The 14,736-nt window shown below is 33.3% G+C and overlaps 2 protein-coding genes across 2 annotated transcripts; both read left to right on the forward strand.

Moving 5' to 3' along the window:
- Positions 1-6,065: 6,065 nt before the first annotated feature.
- Positions 6,066-7,557, forward strand: LOC120282823 (the record flags this gene model as incomplete). The annotated part of the gene is made up of 2 exons (XM_039289667.1): positions 6,066-6,215; positions 6,964-7,557. Coding segments are annotated over 2 exons (501 nt in total), but the record flags the coding sequence as incomplete, so codon positions are not given.
- A 4,713-nt stretch (positions 7,558-12,270) lies between these two features.
- LOC120281869 (50S ribosomal protein HLP, mitochondrial) lies at positions 12,271-14,732 on the forward strand. The gene is made up of 4 exons (XM_039288561.1): positions 12,271-12,416; positions 12,746-12,792; positions 13,625-13,728; positions 14,226-14,732. The coding sequence occupies exons 2-4, from the start codon at positions 12,759-12,761 to the stop codon at positions 14,601-14,603; spliced, it is 516 nt and encodes a 171-aa protein (XP_039144495.1). The 5' UTR covers positions 12,271-12,416; positions 12,746-12,758; the 3' UTR covers positions 14,604-14,732.
- Positions 14,733-14,736: the final 4 nt, after the last annotated feature.

A 14,736-nucleotide genomic window follows, 5' to 3' on the forward strand; every position in this document is an offset into this window, starting at 1 on the left:
GACAATTATATTGTTGCTAAATCTCACAATTTTTGCAATTGTGTTAAAAGCTTATAGTTTTTGGGATTGACAATCAATCTTGTTGGCAGTAGCTCATAGTTTTGTGAGGGCATATTATGGTTGGTTGCAAAACCTCGTTGTCTTTCTAACATGCATTATTGTTGGTTGCAAAATATCATAGTATTTGTGACCAGTATGACAATTTATGTCACAATCTTATAGTATGTGCAACCAAAAAAGTGGTAGTCGCAAATGCTTAAAAGTTTTGCAATGATTTTAATTGTCATTACAAAAACTTATAGTTTTTGCAACGAACATCAATATTTGTTGCAAAAGCGCATTGTTGTTGCGAGGGCATTATTGTTGGTCACAAACTATCGTAGTTTTTCCGACGGCATTTTGAATGGTTGCAAAAACACATTGTTTTTGCGAGGGAATTTTGTTTGGTCGCAAAAACTCATACTTTTTTCGATGGATATTGTTCTTGGTTGCAAAAAACCATAGTATTTGCGACCAAAGAAAGTGATAGTCGCAAATGCCTATAGTTTTTGCGATGACTTTGATTTTCGTCGCAAAAGCTTATAGCTTTTTGGACTGCATATTATATTGGTAGCAAAAAATACATTTTGCAAGGGTTGCTCAAACCGTCGCAAATATTTGGTCGCAAAAGGTCAATTTTCTTGTAGTGTGTATTAATCTCACAAAGTGAGTTTAGATAGAAACCTTCTCAACCAGAGTTAGTTCAGGGGAAAGATTCTGAGCAACTACTCGCATGAGGATATCTTTCGAACTGCAAATAAGTTTGAGAAATCAGCAATACCAAGTAGACTCACGAAACAATAATAACAGTATATAAAATCAAAGCACAAAAGACATAAAAGCACCAATAACATCAAGAGCTTATGTGAGTATCCCTTGAGGCTTGTTTGCCGTCACAACAACCATATAATTGACCCGATATTCTCGCATCTTTTTAGCGGCAACATATACAGGGTCTGAAGGTGATACTATTAAAACTCTGTAAAGAAATATAATTGAAAAATTTGGAGATTTCCCACCAAAAAAATGACACAAGAAATATAAAAACAGATGTTTTCGAAACAAAGACATGACCATACTTTGTGCTTTTCAGTCGGGGATAGTTGCCAATGAAGGTTTAAACATCCGGTTCTCGAAGAGTTTCTATGAATGCATATGGAGTCGTAATAAAAAATTGATGAGTTATAAAATGTAAATAAAGCTCAGATTGGTAGCATCAAACATTCTACATGTGAAAATGTAACTAATTTAGATTAAAAAAGCTTTCATTGTCTAAGTTTATACCCATCGTTAAGTGATCGGAAAAATATATCTAAAGCTAGTTAGAATACTGAGGACTTTGTGGTTTTTTTAATCATTAATCTAAAATCAACTTTCTTGTAGATCATAATTTTGTAATTCAGTAAACATGAAGCCCATGTTCTCATATTAAAGTGTTTGCTACAATCTCTTCTATGGAAATGAATACGCGGCTTATGTACCAGTATGAGAGAAGCAAACTGAAATTCACAAGAAACTTCTCTGAAAACTTTTAGTTTCTCAATTTTCTGCCATTCAAACTTCAAAGAATAACTCCTACCTTTATCACTACAAATTTTAATAAATCCATTCAAAAGGTGAGAATATGCCCACCTAATGAAGTGGGGAATAAAAGAAAATTCCACCTTAAAACCTCAAGATTATATCTGAGAAAAAAAGGAACTAAAATATGGCCATAACATAATCCAAAAGACGATTCCATGAGTGACAAAATAAAAATCTCACATGTTGTGAAAAGGCATTAGACTTGAAAGCGCACTACCTTCATCACACGGATACATTTCAAGAGAAAAAAAGTATATATTATTACTCAATTCTTGGTAGTTGCATATAATACCAAAGAAATTCACACTATTCTCTATTTAGTTGCATGTTATAAGACATGAAAGAGTTAGCATAACAAGAGATAGCAGAATACACTCCATAAACAGCACTAACACACACCATCAAAGAAAACTCTAATCCATGCAAAATTTTATAGGAAATGAACCTGAAAAATTGTTTCCCCACTGACGTTCAACACCTTCAACAGCTGCCGCAATAGCACTGCCCTGCTCTGCAGCCTTCTCCATTCTTGCTATAGCATCGTAAAGGCATTTTGTGATATCTAACATGGCGATAACTTCACCATTATCAACAACAGGAAGATGCCTAAACTTTCATGTCATAGATCAAGTGAAATATCACAAGACAGAAAACAAAAAAAAAGTTCGAACAAGTGGGTCAAGTATAACTGCAAATTACTATAGAACATACAAAGCCCATTAAATACGAAACCAAAGCAAACAGTACTTAACTCTGTAGCACCGCAAAAAGGATATAGCTTTGTACTAAAGCAAGTAAATAAGAGAGTGACCTTGTACCATCTTCTGCAATGCTTCAATAGCCAAAGTATTCGCCATCACAAACACTGGGTTCCTCATCATGATCTTCGAAACAATAGTGCGCTCCGTCCCTCAAACCTTCAGCTATCACCGTCACGAGAATATCCTATCCAATAAGAAAAAAACCCACAATCAAAAACTAAAAACACCCAAAAATCCCAGCACCCCAAGATAAAAAAAGAATCGAGATACAAACTTTATCGGTGACAATGCACGAGAGAAGCCCATTCGCATCGGTCGATAGAACGACGATCGACCCGTCGTGCGGCCATCCTCCGAGCAAGCATCGAGATCATCGTCGCCTCGGGAATCATCGGTAGCTTTCGAAAGCCTAAGCTTCCTCACCGTTCTCTCCCCACTACCCCCCATATTCCAACACAATTACACATCAATTAATCAAAACCAGAGAGATAAAAGAACAAAAAGGACCAATGAATAAGGAATAAGGAAAGAATCTCACTGGGCTTGGTTAGGGGACGAAGGCTTGAAAGCAACGGCGCCGTTCTCCGACGAAGCGAGAGGCTTCTTCGACAAAGCGGAGGGCGCAACACGGTGCGAGCGGCTGGAAGGGGGAACAGCGTGGGTATTTATCGATGGAAGAAACAATGAAACCCTAGAGAGGAGGTAATCGCCGGAACCCTAGATTAGGCGGTGGCTATGACGAGGGAGAGAAGTGAGAACCGAGCGTATCTTCTTTGGATTTTTAACGGATTCGGGTTTTTTTTGTTGCGGTTTTAGATCCGAACCCGGTTGTTTAGCCGATCCGATAAGGGTGGAATACTCTCCATTCTATAAATATTTTTAAATTATTTTCGGTTAAATTCATATATATATATATATATATATCCGGTTTAAATTTTTTACATATTAAAATTTTTATTCTACATGGTATTTGGTTTTATTGAAAATATACACTAGAAGAATTTTGAGATATATAGAGATAAAAATAAAAATGTTATTTTAAACAAATCTCTTAAAATTATGTAAAATATTAATTAAATAATAATTAACCTTTAATCTATACATACTATTAAAGTAGATGCATAATCTACTCCGAAAGCATTTCAAGGAACAATTTAATTTTTTTTAATAATATTTAAATTTTTATTTATATTACTTATAATATTAATAATTGAAAAACATTAATTACACCTAATTATTTATATAATAAATGTCCATGAGACTTTTGAAATCCAAGGTATAAAATAGTTTCTGAGTTGTTTAATTATATTATTTTATATATGATATTGCTTCAAAACTCCTCACAAAATTTTAAAATCACAGATGCAAAGCCGGGGGGAAATGTCTAGTTACATTAAATGCAGTAGGAAGGGTTTCATTTGTAGAGTCTCCATTGTGAAATCCAAATAGTTGATGGATAAAAAAATAAAATAAAATAATTTAAAAAAATACAAAATAAGATTTTGACAATTTTTTTTTATAAAAACAACAAACACTATATATATCAAGAGTATGAACATGAGGGTGAGGAATTAATCATGTGCACCCACAATCTACGATCATTACCATTATTTTTTTCAAATGAGTCTTGAACTCATCATCGTTTTTCCACAATAAGGTTAAGTGCCACTAGGGCTATAAATTTTTTTGGTTTGATATCATTTCTTCAACAACATTTTTCAATATTATTTTTTGTTGAGATTTTACAAAATAATAATTCAAAACATTTTTTATTTTTTTAATAATTTTTTAACATTAACCTAATTATAACAAAATATAATTTTTTTATAATTTTTTTAAAAAAATAAATTTCTATTTGCTTATGTGCCATATATACACTAATGGATCCCCTATTTTTGATAAAAATAATAAGTTATTATTATTATTTTTTTTTATTATTTTTGAATAGAGATTTGAGAAATACCCTTATTAAAAATTGATAATAAGTTCAACCCAGCGGATTCAAATTTTTTTGCGACACGGTTTGCGACACCAACAAATCATTGCAAATAATGTGTCGCATGATTTGTCGTCATAAACCAATTGCATGTCAAGTGCCAACATTTGCGACAAAGTTTGTGACGCCAACAGATCGTTGCAAATAATGTGTCGCAATCTATGTCGCAAACCATTACATGGTAGGTGCAAAAACTTTTGCTACAAAATTGGCGACATTCTTGGATGGTCATTTTTTTGCAACGCAATTTAGTTAAATCTGCAACGTTTTTGTTTTTTTGTCACAAATGGTTGTAATTTGTGTCGCAAATCTGCGACACATTTATGTGTCGCAAATATATGTGTCGCAAATAACATTTTTTCTTGTAGTGAAACACATCTCTTCTTTAAAAAAAATATTTTATCACTTTATCTATTTATAACTATAACAATAATAAGAAAATATATTTTATAAAAAGCACCGAACAAAAGCATCTAATTATTATTAGATAATATTAATATATTTACATAATATATAACAATCCCCACTTATTATCTAATAATAAGATAAGTAATAGTAAAATAAATGATATTGGCTTTATATAATGCATGCCCCAAGGTGGACTAGGCCTTGAACCTTGGGTTGAGTATGATTAGATCACACCCGCATCATATATTGGTTCTTGATTCTGCAGTGGCTGCGCATTAATATGGGCCTTGCGCTTATCCTGTTTAGCAAATACGCATTAATAAAGTGGTTGTGGACACTCTTGATGAGTTTGTCTTTGCAAATAGGGAAGTGAGAGGCCGCTTCCTATGGGTTATCGGTAAGACCCTAGCATATTTGCTAAATAGGATAAGCGCAAGGCCCATATTAATGCGCAGCCACCGCAGAATCAAGAACCAATGTATGATGCGGTGTGATCATACTCAGCAAGGTTCAAGCCCTAGTCCACCTAGGGGCATGCGATATAAAAGCCAATATCATTTGTTACTATTACTATCTTATTATTAGATAATAAGTGGGGATTGATATATTATGTAAATATGTGTAGTATCTAATAATAATTAGATGCTTTTGTTCAGTGTTTTTTATAAAATATATTTTCTTATTATCGTTATAGTTATAAATAGATAAAGAGATAAAATTTTGTTTTTAAAAGAAGAGATGTTTGTAACAGTTGTTCTGACACATCCCAAGAATGGGAGAAGGAAACGGGAAAAGGTGTCTTTTCACATACTCAACGGTTGGATAAAACATCGTTTGAGATCTTTTAAATAGTCAAGTACAAGAATGGAAAATATATATATATATAAAAAAAAAAAACTCTTCTCTGATCTAAATAATCTCATTATTGTTTTCTGATTTTTTTCATTGGCTGGTTCTGGTTGAGGAACAAGATTGAGTTGCAGCAATCTAATATAAAACAATAATCTCATTATTGTTTTCTGATTTTTTTATCTTATCCATTTTTTAAATTTATTTCAACAAGTTTAGGATAGTTAAGATGGCTATTTTGTTTATTTTTCATTATGATTCTTCTCCTAATACTGACTGCCATGATTTTCTAAGTTTCCTAATCACTGCTCAAAACCCGGACGATGACCACAATGTGAAATGTTGCTTGTACCATTAATGTGGAGATCTGCTATGAAGTGTAGCATTTCTACATTTGATTGCCAGATGTATTTCTTTAACCTGACTGACATGGTTTTTCTAGATGTGGGAGATTTCCTCCTGAGGTTAGAACTGCCATTCCAGTTGAAGGACGATTTGAACATGTTGTTCTGTCTTGTAATGCTACATCTGATCATGGAATTGTTTGGATAGAACGTGAAGCACAAAAGGCTTTAGATGTGAGTTAATGCTTTTCCACAAATTTGCTCTTTTTGGTTATGGATCATGGTTTCATGTTTGTTTTTCTCGTACTGTCATCATACGTATTACACCACTTGAATAGGAGTAATGCACAAATATTCCTCAAGAGTTTACCATAATACTTAGGCTTTTGGAAGCCAACCACTTATTTCTTACACATCATAGTTGACATTTTGTCTGTGGCATCTTGTTTGGGGGCTGGATGACTTTTTTCTATCGACATTGAATGTGAAAGTGGATACATAGGTACTGGTTTCAGTCCCTTTCATATAGAAAAGTCACACCCTCTGTGTAAAAGTAGTATATGCATATATTATGGACTGGTGTCAAATTTGTGTGATTAAGACTGAGTAGCAAATTGAACCACTCTCCTGTAATTTTCTATGACAATGCCATGAGGACGTTATAAGCAAAACACACACATAGCAAGTAGCAAACCGCACATTACCTACAGAGGCACAACGTATCTATGCTAATGTCATATGATTAAACTTTCCCTGAGATGGCATGTGTTGGAGTATGCATATCTTGTTTCCTACATGAATGCTACCTCCGTCATTCATTTCTATAAACTATAACCTGATTTCTGTGTTTCTGATATATTTGGCTGATAATTTCAACCACTCATGATTCAACTTCACTTTACAAGCACTTTACAATTCTTGGTTTTCTTCTGTATGATGTTTGCAGCTGGTGATTTTTTTTTTTTCTTTTATTCTCCTTTAGTTAATGGATGAAAATGTTGACTTAACTTCACCACCATCCCAAAAAATGGAGAGAAAACAGACTCTTGAGAAAGAACATAAGGATGCACTTGAAAGAATAGTCAGCTTGAATGTGCCAAATGCGGAACCACCAATAAGCAAGACGGCAAAAGGCAGTAGTGATGATACACCAGTCAAGATCATAATTGAGGATTCCAGTGATGATACACCAGTTGAGATCAAAATTGAGGAATCTTCAAGTAACAATTTGAATTCCTCTGGGAAAACTAACTGGGATGAATTGGTAGAGAAGCTGTTTCACAGAAATGAATCTGGTAACCTTGTTCTGAAGAGAAATATACCTGTGCAGTAAATTTCCATTGTGAGTGTCCTTTTCCTTTCGGCTTTCTTTTCATTTAGATATAAGTCCATATGTGTGCCCATTGTGTGTATAATATAATATGTGTGTAAAAAATAGAAAAATAAAAAATCAAATCTTATGAATTTCTGGGAAGAGGAAATTTAATCTAGAAGAATGTATATCATTGTTTTGCCTAATTGGCTATTTCTGTATCAGTACCCCTCAAAATTTGTTGAAAATTTTGTTATTGTAAAATCTCTGAACTTATTTGAAATGGCTGTCAAATAATGAGATGGATTGATGATTTATTCAGTACAGAAATACTGCTTTATTAACAGGTGAAAATCCTCAATGGTACTTTGAGCCATGCCCAAATCATAATTTTGGTCACTGAAATCCCAAAATGGTTTCGGTTTGGTTTTTGAACCACATGAAATCGTGTGGAGCTTGTTTACTCACATCTCGGTTCCATCTTAAATTTCACGGAACTGAGTTCATGGGATTATCACTTCAAAGGTAGTTGACAACCATGCAGAATAATCAACTACTATAATATGTAATTTTTACTAGAATAATTGAATTATAATTATTTTAAGTGGAAATTGCCAAAAACACCTTGTAAGTTTGCAATATTGCCAAAAACACCCCGTTAGTTTTGCACTCCTCAAAAACCCCTTCCTTTTGAATTCAATGATTTTTTAAACCCCCCAAACATCTAATAGTGATTGATAGAATTAATTTGGAATTTTTTGGACGAAATTGTCCCTTGCGTGGGAAGTTGTGGCAAGTGTGACAGGATTTGACTATAATGCCCTTGGGTGCAATGAGTTTCTATTTAAAAATGAAGCTTCTATTTAAAATATGAGGTATGAGGTTCTGTTTAAAAAATGAGTTTCCTATTTAAAAAATGAGTTTTCTATTTAAAAAAATGAGTTTTTGGTTTAAAAAAATGAGTTTTCTGTTTAAGAAATGAGTTTTCTGTATAAGAAATGAGGTTTCTGTTTAAAAAAATGAGGTCTCTGTTTAAGAAATGAGTTTTCTGTTTAAGAAATAAGGTTTTTGTTTAAAAAAATGAGGTCTCTGTTTAAGAAATGAGTTTTTTGTGGTGTATTTATCACCCCCAAAATCTCTTTATTGCAGTTAAGTGGGCCGAGTGAGACAAAGCATGCGGCTCACAATCACGATCACGTTGCATGAAAAAAATGGGATTTCAAGTTCGAGAGAAAAAGGTGCAACCTTTCGATGCCTTCGCTCGACGACGAGGAGCATGCGGTCTTCCCCGAGGTCGAGCGAGCGAAGAAGATGAAAAGAGATGAGGTCGACTGACGGGGAAGGCGATGAAAAGCGAAGACGAAGGCGGCGAGATCGAACCCTCATCGGCGCCGCTTCCTCCCTCCGTTCTGCCATCGCGACTTAGGCACCATGGATCCAAACCCCGAATGATCCCTAACCCTAACCCTATTGCTATCCATGTTGCGGTCTCCGCGATCGAGAATGGTTCCGATTCGAGTTCGACTTTCGTCTTATCCGAGCGTCACCACCGAAGACCTCACTACTCCGACCGCCGAGGAGCGTCGCCAGACCGGATCGCCAACGCCGATAAAGATTTCTCCTTTAAGACCCCACACGAGCAAGCCACCGCCGATATCGCTCGCCCGGATCCGGAGCTCGGCCTCAGCGTTCGCGAGATCAGCGACGATGAGATACTCAATGTCCCTACTCAATGAGGTCTCTGTTTAAAAAATAAGCTCTCTGTTTAAGAAATGAGTTCTCTGTTTATATGCTTATTTGTCTTTGTTTAACTATCGATGTTTCTGTTTAATATATTGCGTTTACGTTTAAAAAACTGCTTAAATATCGTTGTTTCTATTTAAATATGTACGAGTGGCCAAGATTAATTGGTTTTTATATCCAGGATTAATTTATCACGTAAATATTTATTTTTCTGTTTAAATATTAATGTTTTTGTTTAAAAAATGAGTTTTATGTTTAAAAAAATGAGGTTTCTGTTTAAGAAATGAGTTTTTTGTTTAAGAAATGAGGTTTCTGTTTAAGAAATGAGTTTTTTGTTTAAGAAATGAGGTTTCTGTTTAAGAAATGAATTCTTTGTTTAAGAAATGAACTCTCTGTTTAAAAAAATGAGCTCTCTGTTTAAGAAATGAGTACATGCAAAAAGGAATGCAAAAAAGAATGAAAAAAATATATGCAAAAAGGTTTAAGGGCAATGATGGAATTTCATAATGCAGGGGGTAAAAAGGAAGTGAAACAATAAAGGAAGGGTTGTCTGAGGTATGCAAAACTCACAGGGGCTGTTTGGGAAGTTTTGAAATTATCGAGGGGTAAACAGTAATTTTCCCTTATTTTAATATATAATTTTTGTTTTTAAATACTGTTGGGGATTTCTTTAAAAAAAGGTGCACTTTCTTCGCATCAATAATAGAGTAAATTATTTAGGCTGTGTCTGATTGGCTATATTTTCCATGAAAAATTTTTCTATCAAAGATTTTTCAGTTTAAGTGAGCTGTTTGATTGTAAAAATTTTCCATGAAAAAATATTCCACAAAGTTGGTCACATGATCATTTTTTTCCTCAAATTTGTAGAAAAGTTTTCCTTTCCCAACCCAAAAAAAACTTTTTCATGGAAAACTAAGGGGGGCTATTTAAAAATAAATAAATTGAGGGGCAATATGAAATTTTTTTTTATGAGCTTCAGGTGTCATCAAAGATCATAAATCCATGTGAATGCCTAATTTAGGGGTTTGTTTTACACATATGCCTGTGAATTTTCAATCTTTGTTCATATATTCGAGAAATTTGTGTTCTAAAAGTTTGTTCTTTGTTGGAGATAAACGTCGTAAAAAATATTATTACATAAATAAATAAATACTCTAATAATTAGATTACTAAGGAGTACTAACTAATAACAATTGTATTTATTAATTAAGCATAATAGAATTGATCCGCCGGCTTCTTTTCTCGTATAATATAACATTGAATGTTTATTTATTAAAATAATCAAATTAGTACAACAAGATTGAGAACAAAGGCACTGGCAAGGGCGGAGGGTTTTTTATTTCTATTTTAAAAAAATCAATTTTTTTTTATAAATTAGGTATCTCTCTTTTTATATTTTTATCTCTCTCCGTTTTTATTTTTCTCCTTCTCTATTTTGGTTTTATTTTTAATTTTTAAAATATCTCTATCTCTCTCTATGATTTTTATTTTTATTTAAAAAATCAATTTTTTTAATAGATTAATACCGATAATCTAAAACATAATATATTTTTAAATATTTACAAAAAATTATTATTTGATCTATTAATATTTGAATATATTTAAAAAAAATACAATTTCCTTGGAGAATATAAAAAAATTTCAATGAAAAATGTTAATTTTTTCTAGGAAAAATTGATGCAATCAAACAACAAATGAGATTTTTTCAATGTAAAATTTTTCATGGAAAATAGGAGCAATCAAACAACAAAATAAGATTTTTCATAAAAAATTCTTGATTTTCTAGCCAGAAAAATGGCAATCAAACAACCATTTTTTTATTTTCCATGAAAAGATATTTTATGAAAAAAAAAATTCACCCATTTTCCATGTTGTAATCAAACACAACCTTGTTAGTTTTTTAAACTTTCAATCATCTTAATTAGTTTTTTTAACAATTTTTTACGTGGTTCAAACCCTCTTTTTTAATTTTTTTTTTATTTTTTGTCTTTGCCGTCAGCCCACAACATGAGATATTTGAAATATATGCAAAATGCATCAATGTGTTTTTTGCGGAAAAGTTTGTAGCCAGATCCTATTTTATGTAGCAAGAATCAATTGACCCATGTGATCCGACCCAATTAAATCGAACTCATATGCTTGTGTGGTCCACTTTATTTTTTTAAATATGAGATGAGAATTATTTTGTTTTATATCTTTGTGCATTTGAGTTTAAAATTAATTTATTATTTAATACACTATAATTTTTTTATTTTTATATTTATTTATAAAATCATGTTTAACCCGGTTAAACCATGTTCAAGCATCTCGACCCTAGACTTTTCCCTGTTCGAAAGTGTCATGGCTTGTTTGGTTATTGTTTTGTGAGTCATTAAAATTTCCTCATTGGTTTGCAGGGCATGTATGTAATTTCATCTTCAAATTAACCCACTATTGATGAAGAAATTAAGGAATAGTTTGTGGATTTCAAAAAAAAAAAATAGAGGAGGTGCCGTTAATTTTCCGCCGTCCATCTATCTAATCTTCCGCCGGCTTTGAGTCAAAGTTGGGGGACTTGGTGAACCCATGTAAAGCCACCGTTTAAGGAAATGAGGATTGGGAGGTGAAAGCTACTCCCTCGGTTCCTTTTTATCTGTATATAAATTAGGTGTAATCTTGGAAATATAACTAATTTTTTATTAAATTATGTGAAATAACCGACTTTTTTGGTATGTGAGATTTGGTTATTCACGACAGATAAAAAAGAACGGAGGGAGTAATGTGTGGAATATTTGGCTTGCCAAAAATGATCGAATTATCAATGATAAAGTTGTGCCCGCTATTACCATTATTTTGAAATGTGATCGCCTAATTATTTCATGGTATTCAGTAGAGTCAAAAGGAGGCAAAGAGAACTTGAAGACCCTGTTTCTTCTATTTGACGCAGTTTGGAGTTGTTCACCGAGGAGGCGAGGGACCAGTTCATTGACTAAGTCATCTTAAGTTTGTTTGGGCTAAGTCTGAGCCCGGTGTGTCTCTGTCTTTTGTTATTGTTCTTTTAGTTGGTTTGTATTTCATTTTGTGTTTTATGTCTTTTGGCATGTGCCATTGTACTTCTTTTTTTTTTTATATATAATTGAAGTTGTTCATCCATTTTAAAAAAAAAGTGCGGTTAATTTTCACCTTTATATTAAAATTAGACCCATTTTGAAATAATCAAAATTCACAGGGACTTTTTTAAAATTTAACCCTGGATCCATCTTTACAACCTCTTTCCCCTCACGCTCGCCAATCCCTACATTCAATATCCCGGCCGCCGCCGCCTCTTCACCCTCCGTTGCTCGCCGCCGGCGCCGGACGTCGGCTCTCGCCGACTACCTCTGCTTCGTTGACTGTTAAAGGTAACCCTCATCCAACCTCCCACGAGATATACGCATTCCGATTTGTATTTCAGTAATCTCTTATTATCATCGATATGCAAATTTATATGCTTTGCATTTCGACCAAAATCTCACAGTATTCACAGTGTTTAATTAGTTTCTGAATTTATTGTTTTTGATCCACACTAGACCTTGCTGTAAATTTAGATGATAAGTTTGTTTTGCACTCTAATTTATTAGGGTTTATTTTTTATGTTTTTTTTAATAAATGTGATCATTTTTTTGTTATGTTTCTCATGTAGTTTCACTGAATCTGAATAAATTGTTACTGTATGTTTGCTTCTTCACAGGATATTCCCAAAAATGAGTGCTGCTTTCACTTCAAAATGCTCCAAAGGTATGCACTTTGAGTGGGATACTGGATTATCATTGTTTGAAAAGATTTTGATTGTAATTGTCCAAAAGGTTTTTTTTTTTTTTTTTTAACTGGCATTTTTGTTGTTTCTTTGATAAATAATTAGAGCATGTCTCGATAGATTGGGTTCTCTGATCCTGCTGCTTTTTACTAGTTCAAGTGTTTAAACAATAAAATTGATTTTTTTTTTTTATTGTCATTTCTTTGAAGGAGCTTAGTTTAATGCCTTTGAGATTAATGAGTGGATATAGGTGTATAAAATCCTTGAGGGGGTGAAGAAAAATATAGAAATATAATTGTTAAAGAAGAAATGCTTGACTATCTTTGAGTAAGATGAATAATTTCTTCTTCCATTTTTTGTGTTCATTGAGTCCTGATATTTCTAATGTTTTTAGAGTTTGAACCATTTAGGTTGTCTTGATGATGTTAATATACAGTTATCAATTTGTGAAACCATGAGCAGCTTTAGAAAATGTCTAGAAATATTATTTTTAAATAAATGTTTGGCTTTCTATGCTTAAAATGATTATTAATCATTAACAAACGAGAGAAAAAATTTATAGAAGAAAGCTTGAGGTGAGGTTGGTTTGTTAAATGGTGACTGAAAGGGTAGATTGTATTGAATACTGAGTGACTATGATGTTGGAATAGTTAGAACCTTGACCAGTTTGTGATATGCTATTTGTTCTTCAAGCTATAGAGGGTACTAGTTTTACTTTTTTTTAATCACTTGAGTAAGCTAGAACACTCTTCTATGCTGATTTGATTTAAAAAGATTAAATCTTTCAATTTTTTTGTTTTTTGGCGTAATCAGTGGGTGGTAATTTGTTGAGGAACTTTGGGAACAACTTATCTGGGATTTTGGGCAAGCCTTGTGAGACCATTGCACAGCCAAGCTGCAACACTATTTTCTATCAGGTTTGCTATTATGCTCCATTTCTTGCATTTATCACTCTTGGATTCTATTGTCTATTTTGACTAACAGTTAAGTTTCCCAATACATTTTTTTTTCCTATGTTGATGCATGTCCACTAGATTAACTCTTACCTTACCATCTCTAAACTATTTGAAACATTGCTCGATGTTACTATTCTTTGCTCTAGTTCATGATCTCTTGTGTAGAAATTCATATCAGAAACTTGTATCAGATTCATAGAGCTAAAACTCAACAGATTAAGATGGATTTTCCTGATTTTGTTAAGTATTTTGAGGTATATAATGGTCTTTGCTGATATAAGCAAATCTATTTTACACACCATTGTCGGTTGGATTAGTTTATTATTTGATGCCTTCCAATATAAGTCACTTTAGTTTCAATTTGCATTTCCAGTTGCTGATGAGATATTGGAAAATATGTTTTTTTCAACAACGTTTCCCTGATTAGAGGGCTAAAATTCCACTTTGGTTTATGGCAGCAACAGCAAAGAACATTCATACAAATGAGGACGAATCTGAAGGTTGTGGACAACTCTGGCGCGAAACGGGTTATGTGCATCCAAGCATTGAAGGGGAGAAAGGGTGCACGACTTGGTGATACCATTATCGCTTCTGTTAAAGAAGCACAACCAAAGGGTAAGGTGAAGAAAGGAGAGGTAGTTTATGGTGTGGTTGTTCGTGCGGCCATGCAGCGTGGTCGCTGTGATGGCAGTGAAATTAAGTTTGATGATAATGCAGTCGTCCTCGTCAACAAGCAGGGAGAGCCTATCGGTACTCGGGTCTTTGGTCCAGTACCCCATGAACTGAGGAAGAAGAAACATGTGAAGATATTAACATTGGCTGAGCACATAGCCTGAGTTATATCATCTTTTTTCTTTATTGGACGTCCTCTTTGGTCTTTCTATGTGCTTGGCGAATGAATGTTGTTAACTGAAAAATTTTTCCTGAAAGAAAAACTGAAAATAAAAGTAGACATTTGTTTTGCATTTG

Source organism: Dioscorea cayenensis, chromosome 18 (assembly GCF_009730915.1).
Source record: "Dioscorea cayenensis subsp. rotundata cultivar TDr96_F1 chromosome 18, TDr96_F1_v2_PseudoChromosome.rev07_lg8_w22 25.fasta, whole genome shotgun sequence".
In the NCBI taxonomy this organism is placed as follows: Eukaryota; Viridiplantae; Streptophyta; class Magnoliopsida; order Dioscoreales; family Dioscoreaceae; genus Dioscorea; species Dioscorea cayenensis.

Bases quoted from the DNA above. Each gene is read 5' to 3' on its own strand.
- LOC120281869 (XM_039288561.1), top strand. From the start codon at position 12,759: ATGAGTGCTGCTTTCACTTCAAAATGCTCCAAAG. The intron at 12,793-13,624 runs GTATGCACTTTG...TGGCGTAATCAG, and splicing joins CACTTCAAAATGCTCCAAAG to TGGGTGGTAATTTGTTGAGG. The intron at 13,729-14,225 runs GTTTGCTATTAT...GGTTTATGGCAG, and splicing joins GCAACACTATTTTCTATCAG to CAACAGCAAAGAACATTCAT.